Below are 24,349 nucleotides of genomic sequence, written 5' to 3' on the forward strand. Positions count from 1 at the left end.
CTTACTTCACACACACGCAAAAAGAATCTAAGGGAAACCACCAAAGATGATTTTTTACCAAAAAAAAAATCCCCACAAGTTGCATTTGAGTCTTTAAATATTTATGACACGCTTTAAAAAAATTGTGACACATTGCTTAATAAATATTTTATCAGAGGATAAGGAGACATGGTCTGGATGAAAAATTGGGGTGACTAAAGAATGAAAACCTTTTCAACTTGAATTTAAACCATCATTCCTTGGCCTCAGCCTCAGGCCTTGAAACTGGACAGAGACCTGGCCCCTTCCTCAGAGCTGGCTTCTGAGGGCAGCCCCAGCCCGGTCAGTATATGGATGACCAGTGGCAGCGGCTCTTGACCACCTGCAGCAGAGGCTTCTTGAACATGAGGAAGATGACCGTGCAGGCCACCAGTAGGGTGAGGCAACTAGGAAGAATAAGCACGAGGTAGAGCAGGCCCATGTCCACCCGCTCCCACTTGCAGTCCTGAGGGACGCTGCCACCAGGCAGGTCTCTCAGGCGAATGATCTTCGAGGAGAGGTTGCATGTGACCATGGCCCCGTCAGCAACGGCATGCAGGCGCTGCAGGGCGCCCCAGCCCTCCACCCCACAGCAGTCATAGGGATTCTGGCTGAGGTAGAGGGTGCGAAGGCTTCTCAGAAGTGGCTCCGCCTGGGCTCTCGTCGGGAGGGCAGTGAGCGAGTTTCTCCGCAGGTCGAGGGTCTGCAGCGCCAGGCTGCCCCCAAACCTGGGGAAACTGGTCAGGGCGTTTCCTGACAGATCCAAGGCCCTCAAGTTCCCGAAGCCGGAGAAGTCCAATTCCTTGGAGCCAGGGCTGAGGCCCAGGTTCCTGAGAGACAAGACTTGTAGAGTGCGGGCCACGTGGCGGAGAGGGGCGATGCTCCCATTCAGAACCCCCCTGTTGCCAGACAGGTCTAAGTGGGTGAGGGAGGTGCCCTGGAAGGCGCCGTCCTGTAGTGCTCCCAGCCCACAGCCCTCCAGAGAGAGGTGCTGCAGAGAGGCCATGTTCCTAAATTCCACACAAGGCGGGGAGCCCCCGGGGCCCAGGCCAGCCGGCTGAGGGGGACAGAGTGAGATCTGATTGTGGCTCAGGTCAATTGTAGTGATGTTCCTGGCCTCTGCGAAGAGCCCAGCGGGGACCCCCAGGAGCTGGTTGGAGCTCAGGTTGAAGGAGCGCAGGCTCCTCAGGCAGCTGGGCTGCCCCGGCGCCCAGTGCAGCTCGGCCAGGTGGTTCTGGCTCAGGTCCAGCTCCGTGAGTCCTCCCGGGGGCTCGTGCTCCCGGATGTGGAGCGTCCTCAGGCAATTCTGGTTGAGGTTCAGGTGGGCCAGGGCGGGCATCTTCCTCAGGAAGCCGCTGGGCAGGTACTGGAACTGGTTCTGGCTCAGGTCCAGGACGCGGAGCGCCGAGAGGTCGCTGAAGGCCAGCTCTTCCCACAGGCTGACGGTGGTGACGTTGGTGACGTTGCCGTCCACCAGGAGGAACTGCGCCACCATCTCGTGCGGCGACGAGGCGTTGTAGAGGTCGCGGTAGAAGCCCATGCTGTTGTCCCGCAGCAGCAGCGTGTGCAGCCGGCTGGACTGCGGCAGCAGCGGGAAGAAGAGCAGCTGGTTGTGCGACAGGTCCAGGGTCTCCAGCTGGAAGGCCGCGTCGGAGTCGGCGGCCGCCAGGAACCACTCGAGCGCGTTGTAGCTGACGTTGAGGAGGCGCAGCTGCGTGAGGCCGAAGTCCACGATGCAGGGCAGGTTGTTGTAGGCCAGGTTGAGGCGCCGCAGCTCGGGCAGGCCGTCGAACGCGCCGCCCTCGATCTCGAAGATGAAGTTCCGCTGCAGGTCCAGCTCCCGGAGGCGCCGCAGGCCCGCCAGGGTGCCCTCGTCCAGCCGCATGAGCGTGTTGCGCGCCAGCGACAGCCACTCCAGGGAGGACAGGTTGCGCAGCAGGCGCGCCGCCGCCTCCTCCGTCAGGCCGTTCCCCGACAGGTCGAGGCGGCGCAGGCCCCGCAGGCGGCGCAGCGCGGCCGCCGTCTCGCCCGGGCTCTCGCCCAGCGCGTTGTCGGCCAGCGCCAGGCTGCGCAGGGCCGCCCCGTCGCGGAAGGCGCGGCGCGCCAGGCGGCCCAGACGGCAGCCCCGCAGGCTCAGGCTCTCCAGGAGCGGGTAGCGCTGCAGCGAGCGGTTCCCCAGCGTCCGCAGCGGGTTGGCGTCCAGGAGCAGCGAGCGGGAGGACGGCGGGAGGTCGCCGGGCACCGAAGCCAGGTTCTGCCCTCGACAGTCAGCGGTCCCGTCCACCTAGGTCCAAAGCACAGCGGTGAGGGGCTGGAGCGATAGCACGGCGGGTAGGGCGTGGTTTGCCTTGCACGCGGCCGACCCGGGCTCGATTCCCAGCATCCCATACGGTAACCCCTGTGCAGCCCCGGGTGTGACCCAAAAAGCAAAAAAAAAAAAAAAAAAAAAAAAAAAAAAAGAAAAGAAAAGAAAAAAGAGCGGACGGAACGCAAAACTCACTTCGTCGCTCGTACGCTTCCTGCCTGCTGGGAGGACCGGCCCTGGAGCACTTTTCCTCGTTCTCTGTCATCCCAGCAAATAACGTGGAGCTGAGCTCCAGGCCTCACAGAACTGGGTTTTTTGGTTCGTTTATATTGGGCCCCTCCCCCGGGGGTCACCCCCTGCTCTTACTCCTGGCTCTGTGCTCAGAAATCACTCTTTGTAGAGCCCCGGAGACCATATGTGGTGCCGGGGATCAAGCCGGAGTCTGCGGCATGCCAGGCAAGCGTTTGCCCCCTGTTCTGTATCTCTGGCCCCAGACCTCACTTACCACCCACAGCATGGTAGGGAAGCAGTCCCCGTGTTCCAACCCTATTTGCTGTTTGGGTTAATTCTGAGAAGTTAACTAAAGGCCTGGGTATGAATCCCACCTCTGTTGTCTGCACTGTGTAACTGTGGGCAAATAATTTAGATTAAGTCTATAATTTCCTCTGAAAATATGGGAAGGTTGAGCCTGCTTCAGAGGATTGCTGTGAAATGAGATAAGAAGTGGAGCAGCTGACACGGTGGGTTCAGCTTATATAACTGGTCCTACTGCGTTGTGACTTCTCTATCCATCACCGCCAGGTGGCTCAGGGGACCTGCCAAATGGGATGGCTCCATTTGACAAACGGGAATTCTTCCTGCAGGCAAGTCTGCATTCTGGATGGATAAAGACCACAGCTCAAACACCTGAGAGCACGTCGCCACCCAGAACTGTCCTGAGGAATGAGGGGGGATCTGGGGAGGAGTAAGGAGCCATTCTACCATGGCTGGGTGGAGTAGGGAGGCTGGTGAAGCGGGTCACGCAAAAACTGCCAGCTTCAGAGTCTGGAGCTAAGCAGGGGATTCACTGTGACTGGCAGAAACCATCAGCCATAGGACCCCACCTAGGCATCCAGGAAAAAGGTTTCAGTGATAAGGCTGGAAGCAGTGTTATTCCTCACTGCAGATTTAGCAGCGGAGCCAGGCCAGTGCTTGTCTAATGTGGAATGGGGTGTGTGTGTGGGGGGGGGGGGGGTGGTTCTCCTGACAGAAGCAGCACAGATTTGGACTCTGCCTTTCCTTCAGCTCTGCCACCTACTATGTGCCATCCACTGACCCCTGGGCAATGAATTTCTCAAGTTCTTTATCTGCTAAAGTAAACTCTTGGGTGTATGGGAAAGCATGTGCTCAGTCTTATGTGTGATCACCCCAGGCCTCCGGATATTTTTATTAATATTGTTTCACAATCATGCAGCAATGGTGAGGGTGGGGGTGGGTGTTGACACTATACAACAGTGAATCTTACCCTGCAGAAACAAGGGACGTTTCTCTATTTGAATAAGTGTTGGCCTCCCCTGCACGGGGCGTCTCTGGAAAAGGCTGCAGTTCACTCCATCTCTCTGCAGCTTCTGCAGTAGTGCGGTCACACCACTGCCATTCCCTGTACCCCCTGAAATGCTATCAAAGGACCACCAGGCCATCAGCATCCAATCAAAACCCACTGTATTACTATGTCATGGGATTAATGCAGCGCTGGGCAGTGGCCTCCACCCTCTGCCCAGCTAGAGGAAACACCCCCGCCCCTTGCCCCCACGCTCACTGGATGCTGAGCCCAACTCCAGATTATCAGGTCAGAGGATAATCTGACCATCTGACCCAGCTATCCCTCCTTTTCCTCTGCTAGGAACTGGGTCTAGCTCCTGTGAAGCTAATCTCTGATTGCTTCCTAAGGGGATGGAGGAAGTCCTGACAGCAAACACAAATAACAAAGATCAAACACACACCACTTAGCACACACAGCACTGTTCTGAGCATTTCCCAGAGACTAACTTATTTGATCATTGTAACAAGCCAGCGTCATGGTATTATTGGTTGGCATTATGCGTTTTCCCCAGTTGGCATTCTTTTCTCCATATTTTACAGATGAGGAAACTGAGGCAGAGTGCCCTCCCCCACTCCCCCACCCCCAATTCCAACAGCTAGCGACAGGTGGGCTTGGGTTGTGGTCTGACTCATAAGTCCTACCCCCTACTGGAGTCAACTCCAACCTCGCGGTTAGAGGTTACTGAAAGTGGTTAAGAACCATGACCAGCTGGGTTTTGAAGATTCACCCGCTTGAAGAACACATTTTCGACTTAAAGGAGCATTAACCCTGACATCCAATCTGTTTTCCCCGTGCTGGATCTAGAAGAGGACTCAAGGCAAACATACATTATATAAATGTATGCTTCTTCAGCAAATGTCTGTCATTCTATCAATTCCTAGGCGAAGGAGAATGAACACGGCTGAAAACGCACCATTCTGAGCTGAGAGCACTCCTCAGCACTCCGGCTCCTCTACGCTGAAGTGTGGCCGAGGCTGTGGCCCTGGGTCTGGGCTGTGGCCTCAAGTGCGGGGCGGGCAACTGGGGCAGCAGCACAGCTGTGCATGCGGTTGCTCTCTGCTGTCAGCGCCTCCATGCTCAGAGGCAGGACTTCTCCCATTTCATGTTCCCCGCCCAGAGCTTTTATGGGTGAAGCTGAAGCGGCCAGAATCTTAACAAGGCCTTCTGCTCTGTTGCAGGTGATCAACCCGGCCTGACTCTGGGTCGTGCTGTCTTCAGCAGCTCTGACAAAGAGAGGTTGGCGGCACAACACCCAAAAGGAGAGAGAGAACAAAGGGGAATGCCCTGCCACTGAGGCAGGGTGGGATGGGGGGGTGGAGAGTGGGAGGGATACTGGGATCCATGGTGGTGGGAAATGGGCACTGGTGGAGGGATGGGTATTTGATCATTGTATAATTGAGACCCAAGCACAAAATTTGTAAGTCTACAACTGTACCTCATGGTGTCTCACTAATAAAAATTTAAAAAAATATTTTTAAAGAAGTTGGCGGGAGGAAGGGGGGAGGCGGGAAAGGAGGGGGGAAGTTAGGGACACAAGAACCGCCTGTTCTTTCCCAGCCATCACTTTAACTGACGGTTCAGGAGCGGCTTGCACAGAGCACCAAGAGATGAGGACTCATCCATTCCCTGCTTCGCAAACAAACAGAACAAGGACACAAGCAAACAGACAACCAAGTTCTCCCCGGAAAACTCACCAGCATGCAGCCCCCCGGGGATGCCGCTGCGGCCATTCTGTTTCCAGTCCTCCATTCCACGGCCGAGAAGTGCAAACCCAGGCAGAGCCAGAGGGGCAGTAGCTCCATCTCAAGTGCAGCACTGTGGACAGAGGGCACAGCAGATGTACGGTAAGGCCAGGACCCCCCAAGAGGGCCTCCGCACACTCTCCAGGGAGCCAGTTCCCGCTGAGACTGGTCTCAGGGGCCCACAGTTACGGGGAGGTGAAAACCCACAGATTATTCAAATACCTCAATTTAGCCAACACTTTCCACCTTTCACTGCAACTGTCAACAAGAACTCATTTTCGTTTTGCCTCAACCATTGGATGGGCAGGTGGCTGAACAGAGAAACTGCCAACAGTCTAGCAACAGAAGAGAGAAGCAGTAGACTTGAAGGACCGGGTCTCGGGTCACCAGAAGTTCCCTAGGTTTGGTCATTCTGTTGAAGTTTTTCTCCAAAAGTTCAAATCTGCACGGTGGTGTGTCCTGGGTTTACTAAACATTTGCTGCAGGAATGAACCAAAGAATCATGGGCTGGGATTGAAATATTAATTACAGTCTTTGTTCCTATGGGGCTAATTTTTTTTGTTGTTGACACAAGGTGTTTAAGAAAGCAAAGATCTCGCTCATGAACTCATTTGAATAGAGTCCTTTGGAAAAAAGCATGTTGATATTTTGACTGGGTGAAGGGGGGGTGTGGAATCAAGGGAAGTGAAAAAGCAGTCTTTAGCTATAAGAAGGATAACTGATAAAGTGGAGTTACCAGTTCTCTTGACTGCCAATGAACATAGAATGGGAATCATGATGTATTATGTCAGTAGAATTTTTTTGACTGTATGTCATGGAGCAACACCAGGAGATGCAGTGGCGATTCCTGGTGCTGTGCTTGAGTGACTCCAGACAGTGCCCAGGGGGACCCTATTCAGTGCCAGGAGCAAACTGGGGTCAGCTGCATGCAAAGCAAGAATCTTACTTCCTGGGGCTGGAGCGATAGCACAGTGGTAGGGCGTTTGCCTTGCAGGCGGCCTACCCGGGTTCGATTCCCAGCATCCCATATGGTCTCCTGAGCACGGCCAGGGATAATTCCTGAGTGCAGAGCGAGGAGTCAGCCCTGAGCATTGCGAATCTTACATCCTATTCTCTCTCTTACTCTCTCTCTCCCTCTGGATTCAAAAGCAAAAGGAAATATAATGTGTCCTTCACCATCACATTTTTACAGGTGACATACAACGGCCCTGGCTTATTGAAGGTTCAAACTGACTGGGTAGCATGGCTGAGAACAGTCCTAAGATGCCCCTAATAGCGGTCTAGGAGAATGAACAGGAGAGTGAATTTCTTACCCTGTAAATAAATGTTGTTGACGACTTTTGGGGGAGACTTTTTTTTCTGTTTTGGAGGCTAATCTAATGAAGGAATTTCAAATTAAAAAAAATCATTCTACTCTCCATGTAGTCTTTGTAGTTCTATATAAAGAAATAACATAACATTTCAAAGAAAACGATCACATAATTGGAAATACTGTGTTTTTACATCTTATCTCACACACAAATACGACACATGAACTTGCCAACAGAAAATATATGTTAATTTATGGAGGAATTTGATCCTGTTGTGATAAGGATGAGATGAAGCCTCACATCAATAAAAGGAAAGAAAATACATAGATATTAAGACTATCACAAAATAATATTCTTTTTTGCTGTATGTATCTAAGATTCATATATGAAATAGCTGTAACAGTCCCCAGCAATGAACTGCAAGTTTACAACACAAGAATTTTACCCATAATACCAGAGGAATTCTTCTTTTATTATCTGAGCTAAACTTCAAAATTATGTTATGAGCAAAAATCAATAAAAGGAGGCTGATTTAAGTTCATCCAAGTGAGAAAGGGTTTCTTAATAGTTCTACACCACACTAATGATGTTCTCTTACATCTATTATTGCTAAAAATGATAAAACTGCAACATTGGCCATTAATATCCAACTTAAGTAGGAACATTGCAAAGGGAAAAGTGAAAATTCAGCAATAAATATTTTAAATGTTAGATAATTACAATAAAATCAAACTATATTAAAGCCAAACTGCTAATGAGAATTTCCTTCACGGTCATTTTTTTTCCCACTTTTATTTTTCACGTATGTGAATGAGAAAAGTATCCTTTGAAATTGCTTACATAGTTGAATTCCATATTTTCTTTATTTTAGCTACAAAAATTTTTTAGGGGTCAGAGAAGTAGTACAGAGGTAATGCACTTTCTTGGCATGCTGTCAACCTAGGTTCAATTCCCAGCACCCTACATGATTCATGAAGCTCTGCCAGGAGTGATCCCTGAGCACAGCCAGGAGTAAGTCCCGAGTACTGCCAGTTTAGACCCAAAACTAAAACAAATATATATCTTTTAACCTCTCTAGCAGTGGTCAGAAGCCAACAAAGTCATAGAGTGCAAGGGATCAAACGTTGGGCCTCCACAGGTTGAAGCATGAGCTTCCATCCTTTGAGCCATTTCCCCAATCCCTTTTTTTTTGTGGTGGAAAGTGGTTTGGGGCCTCACTCAACAGTGCTCAGAGACTATTCCTGGCTCTGTGCTGATTAGTGATCCTTTGAGGGTGGTTGGGGAACATATGGTTGTGTCAAGGATTCCAATTGGGGTTGGCAGGGTGTAAGGCAAGACTTTAATTTCTATGCTATTTCTCAAGTCCCTCTTTTCTTCACGGTCACGGTCCTCCCGTTGTTCATCGATTTTCTCGAGCAGGCCCAGTAACGTCTCCATCATGAGACTTGTTACTGTGTTGAGCATATCGAATACGTCACGGGGAGCTTGCCAGGCTCTGCCGTGCGGGCGAGATACTCTCGGTAGCTTGCCGGGCTCTCTGAGAGGGGTGGAGGAATCGAACTCGGGTCGGCCATGTTGGCTGCGTGCAAGGAAAACGCCCTACTGCTGTGCTATCGTTCCAGCCCCCCTCTTTCCTTAAAAAACAAAAACGACACTGGGCTGGAGAGATACTACAGTGGTAGGCACTTGTCTTGCATGCAGCCGACCCAGGTTCGATCCTCAGCACCACATTCAGTGTTTCAAGCCTGCCAGGATTGATACCACAGTGCAGGGCCAGGAGTAAGCCGTACGTACAGCTGAAAGTGGTCTCCAAATAAAATATAAATAAATATAAAAAATAAGACACTTTAGACTCACAAAAATATATATTTGCTTTTAACAAAATTAAATGGTAAATCAATAATAAAAAACACCATACAAGTTTTCAAATTCCCCTAGAAATTAGAAAATTTATTCTATAGATGAAAAAGAAAAAAATTTCCCAAAATTAGAAAATATTTTGAACACATTTTTTTAGAAATAAATCCGTAGTACTAAATGTGATATATATATATATAATTTATTGCATAATTTTAACTTTTCAGGCTTTGGGCCCCACCTGGGGGTTCTTAAGGTTATTCCTGGCTCTGTGCTCTGGGATCACTCCTGGCAAAATCATGGGACTATATGTGATGCTGGAAATCAAACCTGGGTTGGTTGTGTGTAAAGCAAGTGCTCTACTCTCTGCACTGCATTATCTCTCAAATACACACACACACACAAAGAAGCTTGGGCCCCAGTCCTAGGTAATGACAGATGCTGACAGAGTGTGTCACTGGCAGGGGTCATAGGCTGGCTGGTCATGGGCCAATAAGGGAGAGCAGCTGGCATTGGGCCCCCTGGTTATGCTCTGGGATATCCAATGGTGTTTTCTGTTCAGTGAGTTGTGACAGAAATTAGAAGTCTGTTTTTATGCCAGCAATAAGCATTCTTAATCCATATTTCTTTGTCCCCAGTGAGCTGAGCTCTTTGCTAGGGGTGACAGCAACTCTTCTCAGGGTCTGTTACTGTGGAGGATGAGAACCAACATGGCTGATGGCACCAACCGTGCAATTGGCAAGGTGGAAAGAGGTCGGCAAGAAGGCACCTGCCCGCAACTCCCCCCCCCCCCCCCATCTACCTTGTAGTTAATCATCTGTTCCAGAGATTTAAATGCAGGATCAGACTCACTACTCAGCATGAGGGCCAATCTCCCTGCTCCCCAGAGTCCAGCTTTGACCCCAGACAGTAATCTGTTTCTGGTGACAAGGGAGGAGGAAACCTGTCCACGCTGTCCTGCCTTGGGCCAGCTGCACCAGCACCTCCTCACCTACTGCAGTGACCCGAGATCTTCCTGCCTGACACATCTAAGCCGTCCTGGGCCCCTTCCTCTTTCCCTTTCTTCGAATAAGTTTACAACAAGGCTAATTTTAACTTCCTGGTCTGATTTGAATACTCACTAATGAAAACATACTCGCAGAAAAGCTAAGTGAAACCAGGTAAATCAACCTGAACCTTCATTTCATGCAGGCCAGCTTTCGCTAGCACGGAGGGAACTTTCTGATGAGAGCTCATCAGTATCTGGCAGACACGAGGAATTCTGTTTTGCAGGCCCTCTCCAGCTCCAGCACCTGGGCAGGAATTTCTGCCTCATGGCACACATGGGACAGATGGCCAGGACAAAGCCATATGGGCTCCTGTACTCAGGATCCTTACAGCATATGAGCACGAGGCACCACACACACACACACACACACACACACACACACACACACACACACACACACACCCCTTTGATCACTGTCCACTGAGACGAGGTAGGCAAATGTAGCAAACGATGCCATCTGAAGGCCAGAGAAAGACCAGATTGCCTTTTAATCAAATAACCTCCCCCACACTATTTGGAACATGCATATACTTTAAAAATGGCTTGATTATCTAAAGCACAACTATCTAAAACACAACCATCCGGAAAACACCTACAGGTATTTCTGTCCCTAATAAGGCGGTCTCACACTTCAAGTTTTGGGCTACTAAGGGTAACTGTCCTGAGTTTTGGTTTTGTTTTGTTTTGGTTTTTGTTTTCCTTTTAGAATGGCTGCTGGAGCTTGAATAATGACGGGGGCATCCTGAATGTCTCCCCTCTCCTCCCCACTCTCACCCCACCACCTCCTCTAGCTGTTACTACTGCAACAGCTGTTCCTAGATGAGAGCCGGCTACAGGAGCTATTAGTAAGCATTGCGAGTGTTACACATATATTATCGAGTAAGTGAGGATTTTCTCCCCCAAATCGTCAGGTAGGCTGAAAAGGCTTTATAGAAAGAGGTCTGGTAGAGAAAGTGGGTGAGAGAGGTGAATATTTTTAGGTGGTGGGGGGAGGACATCCTTCCACGCAAAGTGCACACAGCAGGGTGTAACCGTGTTACTAATAGACTTTCAGCTACAGAAGCACAGGTGCTGGTGGCAGGGCCCGCAGAAGGGGAGGCAGCCTTTGCTAGCTAGGAAGGAGCAAATCCCACCAGGGGTCCTGGGAGAAAGGGAAGGGCAGTTGGTCACAGACCACAGAAAACTGATAATAAAGAACAGAAACCCTACTCCTTGACCACTTCAAACATTTCCTATTACCAACCAGCATTTGAAAGCCTCAGGCAAGCAACTTTGGTCCCTCTGAGTCCCAGGGACAAAAAGGCACTCGTGTGGAGCCAGAGAGGTAGACTGCCGCTGAGCACAGGCTCTGCATGTGGGAGGCCCAGGTATGAGCTCCAGCACCACATGGTCTGGAGTATCGCCCGGAGGGATTTCTGAGAGTAGAGCTGGAAGTCGCTCCCAAACATCACAGGGTGTAGCCCTGTAACAAAACAGACCCCAATAGAGCGCTCTCAAACTTCACTGGCATCTCCCAAGCTGGGAACAGCTGCCATTCTGAACCTCCAGTGAGTGTCATTGTTGTTATTTTCTGGACCACATCTGGCAGTGCTCAGGGAGTACTCCTAGCTCTGCACTTCCTAGCAGGCTCAGGGAACCACATGGGGTGACAGGGTTGAAACCCGGGTTCCATCTTCAGAACCTTGGCTCAGTAGTGCCCTTGGCAAGAAGGGTCTGTCCTGGATCCAGCCCAGGGGAAACAAGCAGAGAACTGCAGGCTGTAAGATGTCTTCGACTCTTCCAAGAACTCAAGTCTTTGAGGCTGGAGTGATAGTACAGCGGGCAGGGCATTTGACTTGCATGCAGCCAAACCTGGCACCTCCTATGGTTCCCTGATCCCCACCAAGAGAGATCCCTGAAGGCAGAGCCAGGAATAAGCCCTTAACACTACTGGGTATGGTCCACAAACAAAATAACCTTCCCGCCCCCACCCAAATCAATTCTTTAAAGTCAGAGGCCAAGGAGATAGTTAAGGCAATTGCCTAGAGTGTGGCTAAGCTGGTTTCATCCCCAAGCATGGTATGACCATCTGCACTACATGTACCTTGAGTGGATTTTTTTTTAATCATTAAAGGAAAACTTGAGGGGCCAGAAAGACAGTATAGCAGGTAAGACCTTGCATGCAGCCAACCCAGGCTTCATCCCTGGCACTCCATATGGTTCCCTGAGCCTGCCAGAAGTAGTTCTTAAGAGCAGAGCTAGGGGGGCTGAAGAGATAGCACAGGGGGTAGGGCGTTTGCCTTGCACGCGGCCGACCCGGGTTTGATTCCCAGCATCCCATATGGTCCCCTGAGCACCGCCAGGAGTAACTCCTGAGTGCAGAGCCAGAAGTAACCCCTGTGCATCGCCAGGTGTGACCCAAAAAGAAAAAAAAAAAAGAGCAGAGTTAGGAGTAAGCCCTGAGCACTGCTAGATGTGGCCCAGAAGACAACAACAACAACAACAAAATTAATTTTAAAAATGAAGGAAATATTGAGAAAACTCTAGAAATTTACATGTGTGCTGTTTGTATTTTGGGGTCACACCCAGCAGTGCTCAGCGCTTACTTCTGCACTCTGAAATTACTCCTTGGTAGTGTTCAAGGGACCATATGGGATACCAAGGTTCTAACCTGGGTTGGTCACATGCAAGGCAAACACCCTACCCGATGTACTATCACTCCGGCCTCTACATGTATGCTGAATGATGTATTTTCCGATGGTACAGATGATATTATCAGATTACTGCAAACTTTTCCGATGTGAAAATTGTTAACTACAATAAATCACTTCTGCATTTGGATAAAAATGAAGAACTTAAAAAAAATTTTTTTTTCAGAGCTTCTGCCCTGAGGAAGAAGTCAGAATATATTTTGTAGCTACGTCCCTGCTAAACACAGACTTTGGGTTTATATGAGCTTGACAAGAAGAGTATCTGAAATAAAAGAGAATTTTACATTTGAAATAAGTTCAGAAGCAACAAAGTCTTTCTCTTTTGGTGGGCTCTTGGAAGTTCAACATCCTGGCTGATCAAAGACTGCATTTATATTTTGAAGTTCTGTGGCAGGAAATATTCTAGGTGTGAACTAAAGGTAATTCTTGAGATAAGAATTTAACACTGAGTGAAGAGAGAGGAGGGCAGTAGCTCTGGGGTGTGCAAGCTTGCAATGCTCAAATTCCTGCCGTCAATCCCCTACACCTGAAATAGTCTCCCAAAACACATGCAGGTATAGCCCCTGAAGACCCCTGAGCATGGCACCACCAATGAGTCTCACTGGGCCTGAGCGTGAAAAATACCGAGCCGATCGGCTGACTGAATATTGCTGATAGTGGGTCCAGAACCTCCATGCACCGCTTACAGAGGCCTCCCCCAAATATTCCAGGAACCCTAACATCTGGGCATTCAAATCGGAGTTTTCTGAAAGCTTCTCTCATACCTGAAAGCAGCCCCAAAGTGTCAGCCTATGTGTCTCTAATGTAATTCAGGAAACAGGGGAGCTGTACAGGTTCCCTTCGATGGTCAGGGCCCACTGCTCAGGACCCTTCAAGAAGCCGGTAGACCCTTGAGGAAGTTCCTCACTGGGCAGGTCCATCCTACCTGTGGGGTAGGATGGTCCATCCTACCTGTGGCCAGTCCCTCTGAGGGATTCCAAACGAGAGAATTAGAAGCTCCACAGTGGGAAATAGAGCTAAGAGGCAGAGACAGAGAGAGAAGGCAAAGTTGAAGTTTTGAGGGAGCAGAAGCTATGAGTACAAGACGTGTGAACAGTCAAGAGAGTCAGCAATGGAAAAAGCGTCAAGAGGGTGGGTCACGACAGTGGGGGTGATGGGAGGCAAAGAAGGTCTCTAAACTGGGGTTCCTGATGATGCTTTTCTGTGTTTTTTTTTAATGATGCTTTTCTTTTCTTCTCTTGTTTAGTGCTGTTTGTAGATGACCATACCCAGTTGTGCCCAGGTGCTTACTCCTGGCTCTGCACTCAGGAATTACTCCTGGTGATGCTCAAGAGACAATATGGGATGCGGGGATTTAACCCAGGTCGGTTGCGTGCAAGGCAAATGCTCTGCCCACTGTACTATTGCTCTGACCCCTTTTCTTTTATTTTTTGGGTGACACCCAGCTGCACTAGGGCTTCCTGGCTCTGTGCTCTGTGTGAAAGATTACATTTCTATTTGCACATAAATAGAAATACTGGAATTGGCATTCCTCAGTCTCCACAGTGGAGCAAAATGCACATGGTATTTCATTTTTTCAAACCCATAGTTTCGGTTCTTTGTTATTTTATACCCTTTTTTGCATTTTTATTTTGTTTTATGGGCACACTGAATGATGATCAGTGGTTACGCCTGGCTCTACACTCAGGAATTATTCCTGGCAGTACTTGGGGGACCATACGAGATGCCAGGGATAGAATTCAGGTTGTCCATGTGCAAGGAAAACTGCCTACCTGCTATACTATTACTCTGACCCCATTATCTCCTAGTTTTATAACTATGAACAATTACTATATTATGACAAATTTTTAAAGCAGAATCAATCTATTATTGCTTATAAATTAAAATAGGTGTCAAAATTGGAGCTGGATTAATTCCACAGAAATAGTTTTAGAGGTACTTAGATATGAAATTAGGGTCAGAGTGATAGTACAGCAGGTAGGGTGTTTGCCTTGCATGTGGCTGACCCGAGTTCTAATCCCCAGCATCCCATAGGGTCCCCCAAGCACCACTAAGAGTAATTCCTGAGTGCAGAGCCAGGAGTAACCCCTGAGCATTGCTAGATGCGACCCAAAAATTTTAAAAAAAGGAAATAAAATGAAATTATTTTGAGTGTACTTAAAGCAATCGTGTTCAGGGATCAAGAGGAAAAAAATATCATTGACTTACAACTAAGTTTTATTACAGACATTTCTTCATGCCCAGAAGAAAGAGACTTGAGGCTCATGTTCTTGGTCCTGTCCCTGAGCCCCGGGTGGGAAGCACCAGGGCTAAGGGGCAGAGGAGCAGGAGATAGAGAGCACAGAGGTTAAGGTACTTGCATGTGGCCAATCCCCGGCACTGTATACAGTCCCCTGAGCATCTCCAGAAGTGACCCCTGAGCACAGAGCTAGGAGAAAACCCTGTGCACACCGGGAGTGACACAGAAAACACACAAAGCCTGACTCTGACCTTGGTCATATTTCTCAGCTTCCAGATCTCGATTTCCTCCCAGAGAAACAGCAGTGATAAGGCTCTCTGCAGCAGAGCTGTCACTCTATTACACGCGCTTTGAAAAAAGCTCAAGAGTGGTGGCCATGTGACCACTGACCCATGATGGCTGCTCACTGCTTTGTCGGCAGCAGTTGTGCACTCAAGACCCCTTCATCTTTGCCCCCAGGACTAGAATCCGTAGAGCACTCTTGAAGCCTGGACAAAGAATGAGGAGTTGCACCCTCTGAACTTGTTGGTGTGCTCTCGGAATGTGGTCCTGAGGATCTGTGTGAAGAAGGACCGATCCACTGGGTGTGACTCACCTGGCAAAGATGAGGTATTTGCATTTAATCAACCTATCCTGCTAAGAACTGGAGCATTTCTGAGGGGACCCTCGGTCACTATTGTAGACATGACATTAAGGCCATAGAAATGAAAGATCCGGACAAGGGACCCCAGGGGGTGTGGAGCCCTGGTTTCCCTGCATTTAAAGCCCAAATCAGAGAGAAGGGAGAGGGTTGTGTCTCTTGCTTTGCATCCTGCAGGCTCCAGTTTGAATCCCCATCGACAAACATGGTCCCCTGCACACCGCCGGGGTGACTCCCAAGCAAAGAAGCAGAAATAGACCCTAAGCACTGCCAGGTGTGATCCCCCAACAGTAAAATAAAATAAAAATAAAATCAGATCTCAGGGCCAGGGATATGGCTCAGCACTTGCCTCGCATGTATCAGGCTTTGAGTTGGATCCCTGGCACCACAAAAACAAATAAAAACAAAATCCAGGGTCGGAGAGAGAATACAGGGAGTAAGTGGCTTGCCTTGCCTCTTGCAGACTTCAGTTCAAATCCCAAATATCACCCATGGCCAGTAGCAACCTCCAACTAAAGAGCTGAAAGTAGCCCCTGAGCACAGCCAGACCTGGCCCAACTCCCCTCCCCAGATCAATCCATGAACTCCAGATATCGCAGGGGATGTAGGTCAGTGGTGGAGCTATTGTTTCACGTCAGTAAGTCCCAAGGTTTGGCCCCAGCTTAAAGAAATAAAAACCCATCACTTGCCTCAATCTTGAGCCTAACCCACTTGGGCACACACACACACACACGCACACACACACGCACACACACGCGCACACACATGCGCACACACACACGCACACACACGCGCACACACACACACACGCACACATACCATAAACACATGTCTCTGCTTTTGCCTGGAGAGGCGTGTGGGGTCATAGCAGCCCCTCCTCTCTGGGGCTCTTCCCGTGGGGGCTCTGGCTAGCCACCGTGTGGATCGCCACTGTGACACCACTCTGCTCCACTTCATCTGCTCAGGGCTGCAAATGAATCAACCTGCTTCCCTCTGTGGTCAGGGTCAGCCCTTCATAAAGCAGGTCATTCTGCTCTACTCTGCTCCAGGCCCAGGGGTGGCATTTAGCCAGGGGCATTCAAAGAGCAAATCTGCTCCGCTAGGGAGATAAGATCTGGCTCTGACGGGTTGGTGGTGCCCCTCCGTGTCACCTTTACATACTGATCCCACGATCTCTGTGGACAAGCACCCGGCCAAGAGCGCATTCACTTCGAATGTTTCATTTCCTTTCTGCAACACAGGTTGGTTCTCTCTGCTCATTTAATTCCAGCGGTGGTGGAGGAGAGGGTATGCTGTGGAAGGTGTGTGTGTGTGTGGGGGGGGGGGGGGGGCGTGCAGCGAAGCCGGATGATAATAATACCTGCCAGGCCAATCTCACAGGGTCAAAATCGAATGAGAGAATGCGTGATGACACTTTGTCCATTTAAGGAGTAAGGACTGGGGAGCAGGGGAGATAGTACAGTGGATAGGGCTCCTGCCTTGCACACAGTCAACTGAGTTCGATCCCTGGCATCCCATAGGTCCCACTAGCCCCTCAGGAGTGACCCCTGAGCACTGTCAGTTGGTGTTGGATATTAACCCTAAGTGTTTTAGGCTTGATCAGTGAATTGCCCCTTTTCCTCCCCCCAGAGAAGCTTACAGTGCTCTTATGAGCACCCTTAATTCCCCAAGTTTATCTTTAAACTTTCCTTCGTGTTTTACCTCTCATTGCTACAATTTCCCAAGTGAGGCTTGGTTACTTATAAGTCAAACCTTTTGGGCTTTGCATTTGTCATGAATTACTTGTTTTCCCATTTCCTTTATAACCTTTTCATATTTTACTACAGAGCAATGTTCTTTGCTTAAAAACAGAAAGACCAATAATGCTGTTCTCCTAATATCTGGGAGCTGATTACTCTGAAATATATCTACTCCCGGGCAGTTGTCACAACTACTTGATCAGGCTTCGGTTGCCATTGTTCCTAACACCCCAAAAAGAAGAGCCCCACTCTGGGACTTGGATGGACCTGGGGTGAGTGGTAAAGCTACCCCGAAATGGGACAGTCTAGAAAGTAGAAAAGCACAGTCTTGATGAGCCTTTATCACTTAAGAGAGAGGACCCCATGGGGAAGGAAAAGCTAAATCAGCCTGAGGATTTAGTCAGGGATTTATGGTAAAAGCCTTGCTTACCTTTGGAGCACAGAGAACTAAGTTTGGGAATCTGTATCTCTTACTGTGTTTATCCAAATAGCTGCAAGTATTAAGTAACAAGGGAAAGAGAAAAGCAATATTAATGTCCCTGGGAGACAGACCGTCTTCTTGAGTTAATCCCCCCAAGAGAATTGCCTCCACCAAAACGCTTTACCTTTGCAAATTATCAATCACACCTACGTGCAGTCCTATACCTCGAACCCCCTTACTTGTTCTGTAAGAATGCTGGCAACTCTGCATTAAATGGGCCACTGTTACCATCTACCCGTGAGTCCTCCATCTCTTTGTTCCTGTGTTGAAGAGGCCTGGGGAGGCGGCTCTTGGCCACTGACCACCTCATCGTGCACTTGAACTCATAGGGTGGGGCCCCAAAATAAAAACAAAATAAAATAGAATGCTGGGGGAGGCTTTTTCCATGCTGGAGGAGCTCGGACTCTCTCTGGCGCATGTATCTCCTCTCACATTTCTCTGGGCAAATTTCTTTGAGTAAAAGTATTCTACTTTTGGGCTAGAATGATCACACAGCAGATAAAGCATTTGCCCTGCATGGAGCCAACCCACGTTCAATCCCTGGCATCTCATATGGTCCCCTGAGCTCTATCAGGAGTGATTCCTGAGCACAGAGCCAGAAGTAAGCACTGCTGAGCGTGTGTGGCTCACTGCCCCGTCCCTCTCCACAAAAAACTTTGGTGTTTTCGGCCAGAATTAGAGGTAAGTGGTGTTGTGTCACGGTGGTGAGCACAGCTGACTCAAGACTCAGGAGGAAAATGATCCAAGCTCAAGTATGACAGGTACACCCTCTCATACCATGTCCTTTGATGGTATTTATAAAGGTAAGAAAGGAAAATGTTCAAGTTCTCCTGGGCTAGTTTCGGAAAGGCCAAGGCGAGAGCTTCTCAGCCCCTTTCTTTAATCCCTGCAAGGTGGCCTCTGCTGTGGGGCTGATTTCTTTTATTTTTTTTTTTTGTTTGTCTGCTTTATTTTTGGGGCTGTGCTCAGAGCTTACTCCTGGCTCCGCACTCAGGATTTACTCCTGCTGGTGCTCAGAGGACCCTATGGGATACCCAGGCTTGAATCTGGCTCAGTGTGTGCTAGGCAAGCACCCTCCTACTCTGCTGTGAGTCCGGTCCCCTTAGGGTGAACTTCTCTCTCCAAAATTTCCCTGGGACAGACTGCCAAGTGCCCCTCAGTTCCCCGGGGTCACGGTCTCCTCCGTAGATGCAGCCTTTGTCGATGCCATGGAGGGGGCTCTTACAAGGATGAGAGAGGCTGCTGAAGAGACTACCAAAGCGGGAGGAGAGAAAATGGGCATTCAAAGGACATAAAGAGTCTTATTAGTTGAATGCCTAGAATGTAGCACCTAGAATGGGAGAAATGACATTTGAGGAATCCCATGAGGAGGCCCCAGAGTGCCAGGCTGAACAGTGAGTGAGAGAACCCCGAACAGGCCTGAAGTTAGGGACCAGCGTGATGCTGGGGGCTGCAGGACAATCTCTGCACGGCAGAACCCCGGCTTTGTCTCTAGGGAGTGACTCCAGAACCTGACCAGAACAGCCCTAGGCTCTGCCAGGTGGGGTCACAAAACAAAAACAAAAAACATGTCTGATTCTGAAGGAGAGGGCCTGGGACCAGGCAGGGACTGAGGGACAGAGTTTAGACATGGCAGATCAGGGGAGCACCGAGAGGAGATCCCGGAAAGGCGGCAGAGACCAAGGGATCCGAGCAGCCAGGAGGGAGCAACACGGAGGAGGCTGGGGAAGAAGCGGACATGGAGAATGGAGTGGCAGGAGGTGACTGGAGAGCATCTGTGTGTCCCAAGATAAACGTCTACCAGGCACGGTGGGTGCTGGGCAGCCTCAGCCCCTGGGGTGCTGGCTGAGAAGAGGCAGGACAGAGCCAGAGTGCTAGAGCATGGTCTCCTCCAGAGACCTCCAGTGATGATCTTCTCATTCTTTTTTTTTTAAGATTTTATTTTTATTATTTATTTATTTATTGCTTTTTTGGACTGCAGTGATAGCACAGCGGGAAGGGCGTTTGCCTTGCACATGGCCAACCCGGGTTTGATTCCTCCACCCCTCTCGAAGAGCCCGGCAAGCTACCAAGAGTATCCCGCCCACACGGTAGAGCCTGGCAAGCTCCCCATGGCTCTATATGTATTCGATATGCCAAAAGCAGTAACAACAAGTCTCACTTTGTGTTCCTGGAGTGAGCAGATGCCATTGGGCTACACTAGCACGAGACAGGGATGAATGGAGACGTTACCGGTGCCCGCTCAAGCAAATCGATGAATAACGGATCGACAGTCCTGCAGTGCTTATTGCTTTTTGGGTCACACCCGGCAACGCTCAGGGGTTCTTCCTGGCTCTGCATTCAGAAATTACTCCTGACAGTGCTCAGAGTGCCATATGGGATGCCGGGGACCGAACCCAGGTCGGCAGTGTGCAAGGCAAACACCCTACTCGTTGTGCTATTACTTCAGCCCCCCGATCTTCTCATTCTTGTAGGTGCCACAGAAAGTGGTTTGGGGCACATGTTAGCCCCTGAGTGAGGTGACCTCCTCTTGTTGGAAGGTGGGGTGGGGAGTCCTTATGTGCTCCAAAGGATTTACGGCCACAATGGCACCAGCACGACTCATTTTTGTTGTTCTGGGGCCGAACCCAATCCCCTGTGGCGGTGCTCAGGGAATCCCGTGGTGTTGGGGAGGGACTCAGGCCTTCCAGAAGCGAAGAGTGTGCTCTAGGGCTTGGTGCAGGCTCTCCAGCTCACCAGGACTGGCCGGGAGGCCCTCCTCCTGGTGAGAACTGTGGCCGCGTTCCACTTCCTTCGTGAGTCTGAAACCACCCATGCACCGAAGTGAGAAGACACATGTGGTCGGGTCTCAGCACCTGACTCCACTGCTTCTGGAAATCAGTTGGTTTTGCTCACCCACATGCATCTCTCCTTCTGATAACTCCTCAGTTTCCCTCTGAGGAAACCAGCCTTTTTCTTTTTTTTTTTTAATTTGTGGCAAAATAAAACCTACCATCTGAACCATTTAAAAAAACATAGTTTCGTTAAGTATATTTACACTGTCAGGCAACCAACACCCTTCCTTTTTGGGGGGGTTTCCAAACAATGCTCAAGGGGCCTGGGGGAGTCCCCCACGATAATCAGCAACCAAACAGATGACTGGTTTAACTGAGGGTCTAAGGACGCAGGGTGACTCGGGCCCTTAGGTGGGGGGGGGGGGTGAAGGGGGAGTAGGGTGAGGGGGGGATTCTTCCTTTTTAGGATTTTTGTGCTAGTTGGGGTCTTAACTCTTGGTTTCAGGATGGAACTGTGAACACAACAATCCATCAGAGTCTATTCTCCCTGTCAGAGAACTCCTAGCGGGTGCTGCGCAGAATTCAAACCCAAGACCACCAAACAAGGCTAGTCACTTGGGTCATTAAGAAAGAAGTTTTCTCTTCCCACTTCAAAAACCAAACTGTCAGGACTTACTTAACCCAGTTAATTACCAGTTAATTAGGCCAGTTAATTGACGACAAACTGGCAGAATTACAGGAGGCTATCTCTGCCCCTGACTTTGGAAGCTAAATTCCAGAAACTGTAGTTATCTTAAATAAGAAACCTTTTCTTTTCTTTCTTTTTTTTTTCTGCCAAGTTGGAGTGGATTTTTATCACTTGCAATTAAAACAAAACAAACAAAAAAACCCAAACCCCCCAGAACTCTGACTTAGAGTTGCTGTGACTCTTGATACAATTTGAGCACAAACATTCCTCTTTTCTCTCCCCACCTCACTTGCTTTCAGAGATAATCTCTTCATCTAGTTCCGGACCCCCATCCTCCTACTTGATATGTGTTCAACAATAAAGATGAAATAGTTTGAAGAATGAGCATAATAAAGAAGTCTACCAAAGGCGAGACCAGAGCGCTAGTGCAGCAGGCACTTGCCTTGCACGTGGCCAACCCAAGTCTGATTCCCGGCACCCCACGCGGTCCCCAGAGCAATGGGAGGAGTTATCTCTGAGCACAAAGCCAGGAGTATACCCTGAGCACCGCCGGATGTGGCCCCCCAAAAAACAAACAAAACATCTACTAAAGGCAGAAAAAATGTCTGGCTAGTGTGCAGGCACGTCAGCGAGCATTCAGAAGCCCAGACGCCGGTGAGAAGTTAGACAAGCAAGTCCCAGAAAGATGCTGTGCGCTCACAGTTTAGGGCCGCCCTTCCCTACCCAGTGGGGCATGCGCAAGCCACGGAGTCATCCCTGCAGGAGCCCAGTTTGCATGGAGGGAGCAGACACACATGTTGGGTGGAATGGGCAGGAGCTCTGTTCCCAGGGAGCCAGGATGGAGACCCTAGTCGCAGGCCGTGGACAGAAGCCCTTGATCTTAGTTGGTGGGTCTACAGAAATGCAGGGTTGGGTTTTATACGGGTTTTCATGACCTTTCCAAGAAGTACCTAGTAAAGTCAAATACCCTGTTTTTGAAATAGGCTTTTGACTTTATTTTTTTAAAACTCCAGCAGAAATTGAGCTTTTAGGAGTATATGTTGGGTATTTGTGCACAGAAAGTTCACAAACTTTAGGGGGCAGAGAGATAGTACAGCAGGTAGGGTACTTGCCTTGCATGCAGCCTACCCTGGGTTTAATCCCCGGCACCCCATATGGTTCCCCCGAGATTAGCCACGAATGACCCCTGAGCACAGAGCCAGAATGAGTCCTGAGTACTGCTGGGTGTGGCCCACAAACAAACAAAAAAAATCCCAAAAGTTTAACAGTTTTAACCGATTGTACATGCTATAGGGACAGAACTTCAGCCCCCTCTCTGTTCTGAGCATACCTCCAGGGAGAGTGTGTATGTGAATGTGTATATGTGAGTGTGTGTGTGTGTGTGTGTGTGTGTGTGTGAGTGTGTGTGTGTGTTCATGCCCATAAGTCTAGAATCCCTCTGGGGACTCTCATACACGTACAAGTCTACTAATGTGTGAAGAAACCAAGTCCTAGGGCTCAAAAGCCGGGCAAAGCATCAGCATCACATTTTCAGCTGGGCAGTAAGCCAGCAGAGGCCAGGAGAAAAACGCCCCCTTCACACAGTCTGGAATGTTCTACCAACCAGACCCTAGGGAAGACTGCTTTGACTTCCCCTGGAGGTGTATCCCCAGGCCCAGCCTCAGGGAGTCCCACAGCTAAGGTTCAGCCTCAGCCTCCCTGGGTTCTAGTCACGCTGGACACGTGTTCGCTTCTCAGTACAGGAGTGAGCTGGTAACCCTGCTCAGGGCAGCACCGTGGGGTCCCAGCCCCAGCCTTAAGTCAGCTCCCGAGTGCTTCGGAGCCGGGTTGGGGGGGTAGGGAATGGGGGTAGGTGGGGGAAGGGGGTCTATGCTGAACCCCACGTATGCAACTTCCATGGAGAGGCTACGAATGGCGTGGGGGTCTCATCCCCCCTATACTTAACTAGCTGGGGTACAAGTCACAGAACCCCAGAACAAACAGCCTGTGGGGAGGGGGCTTGGTCTGTCATTTGTATACCTCTCCCACCCCCACCCTTGCCCACCCAGCACCCTGCCCGCACCTACACGTGGGAAAATGTGAATAGGCCCATGTCCTGCTGTGCGAATCAGCAAGCTCCCGGGAAGCCCTTTCAGAGGGGCGGCAGGGGGGCGGGGAGGCGGGCGGGAAGCTGGGGACACTGGTGCTGGGAAACGTCCACCGGCGAAGGGACCTTGCTGGACCACGGTATGACTCACAGGGGCACCTCGTCGCCGCCACTCCCGCTGCCCAGGGAAGCGGCCCGTTGTTCCCATTGCTCAGATGAAGCAACTGAGACCCAAACATCACCCGTCCCCGACAGCAAGGCCAGGGCCCCAGCCCTGGAAGCCGCTCCGCCGTGCGCGTGCAGGGGGCCCCCGGCTCTCCTCTCCGAAAGTGCTCGCGGAGGGCGGGAGGAAGGTGCGGCCGCGGTCCCCAAGCCCGTCCCCCCGCTGCCCCGCGCACCCCGGTACTCACGGCTCCCGCAGGCCCAGGCGGCTCGGCGGGGCGCATCCTCTCGCCCGGCTCCGGCGTCCTCACTGCCCGCTCGCGCCGGGGCATCAGATTATTTTAGCACTTGCGGAAGGAACGGACGGAAACTGAAGTCACATGGAGAGCGCGGCGCAGCGACTCAGCCCCGGGAGGGAACCGGGGGCGGGGGAGGGGCGCGCGCGGGCCCCCAGGGACGCGGACCCACCTCCTTAGAGACCGAGAGCCGCGGGGCTGGGGCGGGGGCCCGGGGGTTCATGCCTGCGATTTTGCTGGCCCACAACCTCTTTCGAGGTGAGCTGCCAGGGTGAAGCAGGGGGGACCGGGCCGGGCCCGGCTGGGCTGGGCTGGGTTGGGGTGCAGCTCACGCATTTGCGGGGAGCGCCCACTGCTCTGGAAGCGTCGCACCCCTCAGCTGGTATTCATTCTTCGTTTCCTTGAATGTGTCCAGCACGTCCACAATAAAAAGAAATGAAAATTGTTCCTAAAGACTTATCAGATTGCCTGGAAACTTCTTGATCATAGAATTCATTGCATCTTGGGAGCGTGTGTGTGTGTGTGTGGGGGGGGGGGGGGTCGGGGGAGAACATGCAACAGATTGAGTACATAGCTTTTACATGTGGGAGGCCAGGTTTGATCTCTGACATCATCGGGAGGGTCTCCTGAGCACTGAGCATTGAGCAGGGAATAAACGTGGCAAACACTGTAGGGTGTGCCCCTCCTGTCGC

The 24,349-nt window shown here is 50.4% G+C and overlaps 1 protein-coding gene across 2 annotated transcripts; it reads right to left on the bottom strand.

Moving 5' to 3' along the window:
• Positions 1-207: 207 nt before the first annotated feature.
• On the bottom strand, positions 208-23,779 carry NRROS (negative regulator of reactive oxygen species). Of its 2 annotated transcripts, XM_056121825.1 has the most exons (3): positions 23,610-23,779; positions 5,600-5,720; positions 208-2,302 (listed from the first exon to the last, which is right to left on the bottom strand). In XM_056121825.1, exons 2-3 carry the CDS (start codon positions 5,705-5,707, stop codon positions 323-325), a joined length of 2,088 nt encoding a protein of 695 aa, XP_055977800.1. In that variant the 5' UTR covers positions 5,708-5,720; positions 23,610-23,779; the 3' UTR covers positions 208-322. The 2 variants fall into 2 exon arrangements, with proteins under 2 accessions (XP_055977800.1, XP_055977801.1); XM_056121826.1 differs by lacking the exon at positions 5,600-5,720.
• Between the last annotated feature and the right edge of the window lie 570 nt (positions 23,780-24,349).

Source organism: Sorex fumeus, unplaced genomic scaffold, assembly GCF_029834395.1.
Source record: "Sorex fumeus unplaced genomic scaffold, SorFum_2.1 ptg000044l, whole genome shotgun sequence".
Classification (NCBI taxonomy): domain Eukaryota; kingdom Metazoa; phylum Chordata; class Mammalia; order Eulipotyphla; family Soricidae; genus Sorex; species Sorex fumeus.

Excerpts from the sequence above, each read along its gene's own strand:
- NRROS (XM_056121825.1), bottom strand. The coding sequence starts at position 5,707 with ATGGAGCTACTGCCCCTCTGGCTCTGCCTGGGTTTGCACTTCTCGGCC. Across the intron at positions 2,303-5,599 it reads CCCCGGGGGGCTGCATGCTG|GTGGACGGGACCGCTGACTG; the intron begins GTGAGTTTTCCG and ends CTTTGGACCTAG.